Source organism: Lolium rigidum, chromosome 5, assembly GCF_022539505.1.
Source record: "Lolium rigidum isolate FL_2022 chromosome 5, APGP_CSIRO_Lrig_0.1, whole genome shotgun sequence".
Lineage (NCBI taxonomy): Eukaryota > Viridiplantae > Streptophyta > Magnoliopsida > Poales > Poaceae > Lolium > Lolium rigidum.
This window is the reverse complement of record NC_061512.1, coordinates 255,929,240-255,937,991: the sequence shown is the minus strand read 5'-3', so window position 1 is coordinate 255,937,991 and position 8,752 is coordinate 255,929,240. Positions and strand designations below refer to the sequence as shown.

Here is an 8,752-nt window from a genome sequence, read left to right as displayed (position 1 = left end):
TCCATTCGTTGTCTCGGCTTGCACTTCCGGCGACCTGGTGCCGACCCACCACGTCGACCAGTTGCCAGTCCGGCGTACATGCTTGACAAGCAACCGAGGATCATCATGTGCTCCTTGTCTTGGGTGGTGGCTGCCATCTCTTCTCGCATAAGCTCGACGAACATCTGCTCCTCCTCTTCGTCCGCGTCCATGGCCGGCGATGCAAATGGACGAACACCTGACGGGCGTGGTCGAGGCAACCAGAGCCGCGAGCGACGAGGAGTAGGCCAAAGTCGGAAAACAGGCCGGCGGAGGAGCAGCCAGGTAGGCCTTCGTCGAAAGACGGTGGAATATAGGCAGGTGGAGAAGGAGGGACGGCGGAATCTGGGCAACAAGACGGCGGGGTGGTGCCGGCAGCGAGAGAGATACGAGGGGTGGGGGAGATTTTGAGCGAGGTGGCGGTGGGGTTCGTGTGTCGAGCCGCCGACAGATCGGGCCCTTCCCCGCTTTTCACTCGTCCGGAGTCCCCGAGCGCTCCCCGGGGGACCGGGGATGGCGTGGGCTCGCCGGATGGATGAAGGGCCAAATCCGGACGAAAACGAGGAACCGGGGGCGCGACTGGGCCGAATTTCGCCGTCCGGATGGAAAAAACGTCGCTCGGGGGCCTCGTCGGGAGACGAGTGGAGATGCTCTTAGGCGCGTGTCTCGTTGTGCGTGTCTCAAACACCTCTATCTTTGGATTTTTTTTGGGTACTCTCTGATTCAAAATACTTGTTTTACAATAAAAAAATCTAAAACTAAAAATATTTTTTAGATACATCAAATATTTTGGACCAGAGGGAGTAATATTTTTGTAGGTCCAACTCTTCGCATGCTTTTCTTAATAGCCTTATGTTTTCGCAACGAATGCATGGTATTTTTCTATTAGAGTTATCATTATTTTGGACAGAGAATCTACATTTTTATGTTATGCAACCAAATAAGATCCTTAAAATGAAAATGACAAGACACCGAAATGTCATGCCAAAACAATCAACCATTGCAGAACACAACAGTGACCATAGCATGGCTAATAGCCAATCGGAAATCCGATATTGATCTAGCAGGGTGCATATGCTCCTTCTATCAAAAAATATATTTTAAAATGTCAAAAAAATTCTAAACAAAAAATTTGGGCGTATATGTCGATATTCTATATGCGTACGCCAAGTTTCATGGAAAATCGTCATTTTTGTGACGGTGTAAAAAAGACAAATACATGTCCTTGTGAAGAGCTTTTTTAAGCACCGAAATTTACCTTTTTTACACGTGACAGAAAAGGTCAATTTTTTGTGATACAACTTTGCGTGCACATAGAACATTAAGATGTACATGTGACATTTTTTATCAGATTTTTTCAACATTTTAAAATATGTTAAAAAATAAATTGAAAAATCAGGAGCATATATATGCTCCTGAGAGCAGAAACATTGCGTCCATTGAGATTGTACATATAACAATTAACGAACCTATGATACATATGATATCGTATATTTTTGGCCAGTTTCTCCGCAGTTTCTTGGCATGAACAGTTTGCTCAGCCAGTTTTTTTCCTTAATATTCATATGCTTCACAGAGAATGTATGGTATTATTTTATTGGAATCATCAACATTTTGCACAAATAATCTACATTATGCTACCAAAAATTATCTTTAAACAGAAAATGACAAGACACCTAAATTGGATGCCAAAGCAATCAACCACTCTACAAAGATCATCAAGCTGATATTAATAAATTGCCCATATATTATTAAACAAATTAAGTCACAACTAAACCATAGTTTGCCGGGAATCAATTAGGCATCACGAGTTTCTACAATGCAAATAAGAAATGGATGCTCCCCATCAATTTGCTCTAGAACTTGTTGAATAGGTTCTGCGAGATCAACGGAAGGTAAAAATTATGTTGAAGTACGAAAACTCTGGAACATCGCTGCCCGGAACTATTCCGCATATACGGCTGCCGCCTCATCCCCGGTCCAATGACATCGGAAACTGTCGTATTATCATATTTAGCTTGCCTGGTAAAAATAGTGTCATATATATCAGTATGCTTGACTGGGAAAATAAGAGAACAAATGTGAGGTGGGATGGTTTAGAGGGCAGTGGCACTGCGAGCGACTAAAATTCGGATCGTACTCTTCGACACTTTGGTGTCTCGTAAAGGTAGTATTTTTTTCTGTGTGAGACGATATTTCCGTTAATAGCGAGACTTGTGATGACTTCGTAAATCTCAAAACCAGTTCAAACAGTTTCTTAGACTTAGTGTCTCGAAGGTGATCCTAGGGATAGGGTGTACGTATGTATATTATAAGTATAAAAACAACACGAAGACACAGGACTTTGTGCACGAACGTATGCATGCGCGTCATGCACGCTTGGTAAATGGAGGCTTGTTCTAGCTAGCTGTAGGAAACGTCAATGTATATAGGTAAAGGTGTCGATGTATTATTTGTAGTTACATACAGTAGCACAGATTTATGCTGCGACGTATATATTGTCATACTCCTCGCAGTAGTTCACAATAACAAGTGAGAGAGGGAGCGTGTCAAAATGTGTTAGTCCGTGACCTAGACACTACCATTGCCGTGTCAAGCGCAAGCATCCGCAAGAATATTACACGTCGCTCTAAACATCTACATGCCCTGATTAAGCCAATATCAAGCAGCAACAGAGATTATGTGCCTCGTCAAAGCATCTTAATTAGCCGTATTTCATTAGCTTGATCACTTCATTACCACCTACCCCCGTTCCCGCTGCTTATTTATACCCCGGTCGCTGCCTCGTCCTCGCTCCTCAACAACAACAGCAACACTTTTCATCGATTCATATATCTCCCTCGCTCGCTGGCCTGCAACAACACTCACCCTCGATCATACGCTTATACACGGCCGGCGCCATGGAGGTGAAGGTGGTGAGCTCGAAGCTGGTGAAGCCGCGGTACCCCGAGGGCGTGCCTCTGCCGGACACGACGGAGCACGTGCCGTCCTCGGTGTTCGATAAGATCACGTACCACATCCAGATGGCCATCATCTACGCGTTCACGGCGCCGTCGCCCTCCACGGCCGACATCGAGCGCGGCCTCGCCGACGTGCTGGCCGTCTACCGCCTCTTCGCCGGCCAGGTCGGCGCTGGCCCGGATGGCTCGCCGGGTGTCCTGCTCAACGACCACGGGACGCGGCTCGTGGAGGCGCACGTGGATGGGGCCACCCTCGCCGACGTCGCGCCGAACAAGCCCACGCCGGAGATCCTGAAGCTGCACCCGAACCTCGAGGGGGAGATCGAGGAGGTGGTGCAGGTGCAGCTCACGCGGTTCGCCTGCGGGTCCCTTGCCGTTGGCTTCACGGCCAACCACGCCGTCGCCGATGGCCACGCCACCAGCGACTTCCTCGTCGCATGGGGCCGCGCCGCGCGGGGGCTTGATCATGTCCGTGTCGGCCAGTCCTTGTCGCCGCCGCACAACCACCCCGACCTCTTCCGGCCGCGCGACCCGCCGGCCATTGAGTTCGAGCACCGTGGCGCGGAGTATGAACGTCCAGCACCAGCCAACTCCAGCCATGAGTGCCACGGTGCTGATAGCGTGGTCATCCACAAGGCGCACTTCACCAAGGACTTCATCGCCGGGCTGCGCGCCAAGGCGTCGGCAGGGAGGGGCCGGCCGTTTAGCCGGTTCGAGACCACCCTGGCCCACCTCTGGCGCACCATGGCGCGCGCGCGTGGCCTCGGCCCCCACGAGACCTCCGCCATCCGAGTCTCCGTCGACGGGCGGCGCCGCCTGGCCACCCCGCCAGACTACTTCGGAAACCTCGTCCTCTGGGCGTTCCCGCGCGCCACGGCCGGTGACCTCCTAAACCGGCCGCTGAAGCACGCGGCGCAGGTGATACACGACGCGGTGGCACGGGTGGACGGCGCATACTTCCAGTCCCTCGTAGATTTCGTGAGCTCCGGTGCCGTGGAGCGGGAGGGGCTGGAGAAGACGGCGGTGCTGCACGACGTGCTCTGCCCGGACATGGAGGTGGACAGCTGGCTGACGTTCCCGTTCTACGAGCTGGACTTCGGCACGGGCAGCCCGAGCTACTTCATGCCGTCCTACTTCCCCTCGGAGGGGATGCTCTTCCTTGCGCCGTCCTACATCGGCGACGGCAGCGTCGATGCCTTTGTCCCAGTCTTCGAGCACAATCTTCAGGCCTTCAAAGAATGCTGCTATTCCGCGGAGTAGGAGCAGGCCATGGCTATGAACCAGAGATCGTTTTTTTTTCCTTCTTGTTCAGAATTGTGTAGTGCTATACCTTGTCATGTACTGTACAAATAACATGAATTTTCTGATCAATAGTTTTCATTGTATGCGGATACACCTTAGAGGTCATTTGGTATTCATCATTTGGGCTTGGAATCCTGAAATTCATTTTAAAATTCCATAGGTGGGTTGTTTGGTTGCTACAGAATTAGGCCATCATTTTATTTAGGAAATCCAGCAAAAGTATGCCATGTGTAAACACAATTCCAAGCTGAAACCTGGCATTCACGTTTCTCCATGGAAGCCATTTACAAATTCAATATTAAATTCTATTGTCATTTACAATTCCCGTGGCACCAAACAAGTTTCCATTTCTAGAATTACAATGTAAATAAAATGAATACATGTATTCATTTCAAAATGCTACAAATGAAATGAAAGCCTGGCTTCCAAACGACTTCTTAGGGCATCTCCAAGGGGCAGACGCATTTTGGACGTTCGAAATGTCCGTTTGCGTCAGCCCGCGGACGCCATGCGACCCAGGGCGACCGTTTGCGTCGGGGTACCTCCAGCGGTGCGGACGCATTTTTTTAGCGGAGACATCGTCAAGGTCGTTAATGGCGTTTTACGTCCCGTCGTGGACTGCCGCCGGTGATTAACTGTTCCCGGGCGATGACGGCCGTTCCCGCGTGTGCCCAATACATTGGCAAGTTTCGCCGGCGATTTGCGCGCGAGGGAAACGACCTACGCGTCAAAGCCGTTTCCCGCCATGTCGTGGCTATATATGTTGGACAACGGCGGGGGTGATGGGCACACCTCAAGCTAAACCCTAGCATCCATCCATGGCCGAGCACAACCTTAGCTGGGATCAGGTAGTTCAGATGTGCCGTCACACCCACCCGGAGGAGGACGAGGAGCTAGTCGCCACCGCCGTTCAGGACGACCAGCTGGACCTGGAGGCGGCGGCGGCGGAGGTTGCGGAGGCGGCAGAGCGCGCGGAATGACGCCTCGCATCGACCAGGGCGGAAATCGCCGATGGCAGGGCCGAGCTCGCCGACGCCAGGGCGGCGCTCGCGGAGGCGCGGGCGACGGTGGCGGCCCCTCCGGCTGCCCCACCAGCGGACGCCATCATCCAGGACATCGTCGACGAGGACGACGCCGTACCCGGCCGCTTCGAGTGCGCCGGCGAACAGCGGATTCTGCTCGCGTCCTTCGAGACCCTTGCTGAGGATGCCCTACGCCGTCAGGCTTGGGCAGCGGAGGAGGAAGCCCACAGCTATGCGGTCGCCATGTCTCGGGGCTACATGTGCTCCGAGCTGGACTCGCTCCAGCGGCGGGGCCCTTCTCCCGCGCGGGTCGAGCAGGAGAACCGGGAGCTGGCGGGCGCCATCGCCGCCAGCAAAGAAGCGGTCGCGGAGGCGGCTAGGGACAGGGCCCGCTTCGACGTCCAACTGGCGGGGTTGTAGGCGGCGGCCCAGGCGGCAGCAAGCCAGGCGGAGGCGGAGGCCAACTCTATGGCCAGGAGAGTCATGTGGGACTCCTCTCTGGCCGAGGCCCTCGAACACCGCAAGCGGAAGGACGAGATGTCCGATCGGCACTGTGCGCGGCGCACGAAGTGTGTGAAGCGTTCCCGCTTCGACGACGGCGCTGGCCCCTCCGGCGGCCGCATAGTAGGCCGCGCGACGGCGAGTAGGTACGGCCGTTGTAGTTGTAGGTTAACTCGACTAACCATCTCTGTAAAGATGGTCCTTTGCCAATCAATAGTAATGAAGAAATATATTGCTTATCTAGTCACTGTCGACCGGGCTCGGATGCAGCGAACGCTGACACTTTCCGCGACCGCACAACATCCACGGAGACGCGAATCTGGCGCATATTTGGGACAGGTTTGCGACAGGTGGCCCGGATTACTTTGCGTCGTCCCGCTGGAGGTGGTACCAGACGCATTTTTCGGTCCGGCGGACTCAAACGGTCGCTCAGCATCCGTTTGCGTCGCCCCGTTGAAAATGCCCTTATCTTTGTACAAAAGCGTTATGTAACTATGCTAAATCTCGAAATGATAATACTTCTTGATCGGGCTTCAAACTAATTTTACAATTAGACACTCGATTTTCTAAAACTATTAAACAATATAGAAGATTTGTATTTTACAACAAAAATATAAACGTCGGGAATTGAAAGTCCTTGAGAGTTATAACATTTGTGTACTGGTAAGAGCACTTACAATTTCTAGGAGTTCGACATAAGTCCTACAAAATTGGGCTTGGATGATACTAAGGAATTATTCAGGGTTCAATAAGAGCACTTTTATAGTTTAGGTTTCAAATCGCACTTCGCAACATAGTTCGTGACATACCCGGGCATACCTCGGGTGGTTCGGGTTTCAAGAGGATCTTTGGCTTATGTGTTATATTTGACACAGTTTGCAGGTTCAGCCTGGGAGGCACTAAAGCATATCAGACAGGCTGTTGATTTCTTGGTGCGCCTTTTTTCGCTTATTATGAAATTGCAGTGCCCAATAACGTTTTAATCACGAACACATTTTATCTCTACTGTTCTCTTTTGGCAGGTGATTTCTCTAAAACCAATGAGGACATTAAGAGAGATACGTACTGACGTGTGCGAAGTAAGTATTGGATTTGACATGGACTAATTTTCTTAATAAGAGACCGAGATTCATCCACTGCCAGTCCTTTACCTTCATAAGTTGTACTCCTAATATTTGTATGAATTCTTCAGGCCCTCAGCATACAGCAGCTAGAGCGAATAGTTAGTATGTACTTGGATGATGTCAATGGTACAAACACTATTTCAGCGGAGGTGAGATGATGTACCTTAAGTTAATATTTTGTCAGATGCGATCTACCATTACTAAAGCACCGAATCTCATCAGAATTCTGAACTTAAGAATGCAACTCTGAAGTTTGAGTGCACTTTGGTGAGTAGTACTAGGAAGGATGACCTCCTAGGAAATCCTCATGTGGCACCCTCATTTTACTTCCACTTAAAAAGCATATTATTTGGGCTTGCTAGAATAGTGGTTTGTTTTTTATTTACAAATGATCTGTTGAATGATATATGCTTTCACTATATCTATTTACAGTTCGCATCAAGCTTGAAAGCTGCTGCGCGTGAGGAAGCAAATACCGTCACAACTTTCTCTATACTGCTAGATGATGATTCTAGGTTTGTTCCATTTATTAAATTATTTTTTACAGCTTAGGGCCTCCTAATGTCGATGGCTCATGGTTTCACCTTTTCATTTCTCATTTGCAGCATACCCTTTTCACTTGATGATATCACGAAGACAATGCCAGTCATTGAGATGGCTGTTGATGACTTGCTACCATTTTTCCGTGAGAACCCAAGCTTTGCGTTTTTATTGCAAAGAGGGGAATAGGTATTCTTTCTCACAGCAGAGCCTCAGTTGTGGATAAATCAGGGGTTCCTGTGGTAGGGTGTACAGTATGTGTGATTCTTTTTATACCAGGTAGCAGGCCATTGAAGTGTAGTTACTAGGAGAGCTTAGGCGTCTGATTTTGATTGATTGGTTCGATGATTGTAAATTTGCATCCAGTTTTCCATGCGTGTTTTTTTAATCACTGTAGCCTTGTATACCGGGGGATAAGGGCAAGAGGCCCTTGGTTAAGCATAGTAATACAAAGTTTTGCTGTAACTAGTCAAGGTGTACATGTGTTGTAAATTGGTACAGAAAATAAATCTAGTTTCTCTGGTGGTATAGAATAATTGGGTTGGTGTTGAGTGGTTTGTGCCTTCTATTCTTTACCATTTGTTCAGTTAATTCCATGTTGTTTTGTCGGTGGTGGCTGTGTTCGGACTAGACGCTGTGAGTTGTTGCTCTGCTCGTTGCTCGCAGCGAGTGGTATTGTTCTTGTACTCAAACCTCTGCCTTCTATAAAATTATGGTAGGCTAGACTTATACGCTGAGGATCCATTTTGTGGTGTCAATCTGAACGGCAGACAAGAATAGTTTGTCGCCATTCAAAAATATTTTTATAGTAGCGGTGAACATGGGTTGCCGGCGATTCTATTTCGAAACCGCGCTGGCGCTTTACTAGGCTTAGCCGGTATGAGCCCAATTTTGATGCCAGCCCCTAAATGGCTATCAGGGGTGCTATTAGACTTGCCGGTGGAGATGCTCTTACGTCATGTGGAATCGTTTACCCTAAAATCAGGTGCCCTAAAATTCTGCTTTTGTGTGCTCTATTTTGCATCATCTTTTTGAGATGGTTTGTTCCCGGTCGTTTCTCAGGTCTCTTCGATCTGGGCCAAAAGCCTACTTTCCTTCAAAGAAGAAACTGAATACAGTCTCTGTAAGAGTGTCAACTTAACACAGTCTCTGTAAGAGTGTCAACTTAGCACGTAACAATCTCTCCTCCACCCATCGGACTCCACCTTTTGGATCCGGTCACACTGCCCTCGTATGACGTCGTATGACTCACAAGCCCTCTGCGTTGGATCCGGCCAAGAAGTGC

The 8,752-nt window shown here is 49.5% G+C and overlaps 2 protein-coding genes across 2 annotated transcripts; both read left to right on the top strand.

Annotated features, from left to right (window-relative positions):
• Nucleotides 1–2,829: 2,829 nt before the first annotated feature.
• On the top strand, nucleotides 2,830–4,294 carry LOC124658456 (putrescine hydroxycinnamoyltransferase-like). Its single transcript, XM_047196784.1, has one exon. The coding sequence runs from the start codon at nucleotides 2,919–2,921 to the stop codon at nucleotides 4,236–4,238; it is 1,320 nt and encodes a 439-aa protein (XP_047052740.1). The 5' UTR covers nucleotides 2,830–2,918; the 3' UTR covers nucleotides 4,239–4,294.
• An 804-nt stretch (nucleotides 4,295–5,098) lies between these two features.
• On the top strand, nucleotides 5,099–8,018 carry LOC124657497 (myosin-5-like). Its single transcript, XM_047196040.1, has 6 exons — nucleotides 5,099–5,215; nucleotides 6,601–6,735; nucleotides 6,826–6,882; nucleotides 6,996–7,076; nucleotides 7,360–7,442; nucleotides 7,533–8,018. Exons 1-6 carry the CDS (start codon nucleotides 5,099–5,101, stop codon nucleotides 7,654–7,656), a joined length of 597 nt encoding a protein of 198 aa, XP_047051996.1. The 3' UTR covers nucleotides 7,657–8,018.
• The last annotated feature ends 734 nt before the right edge of the window (nucleotides 8,019–8,752 follow it).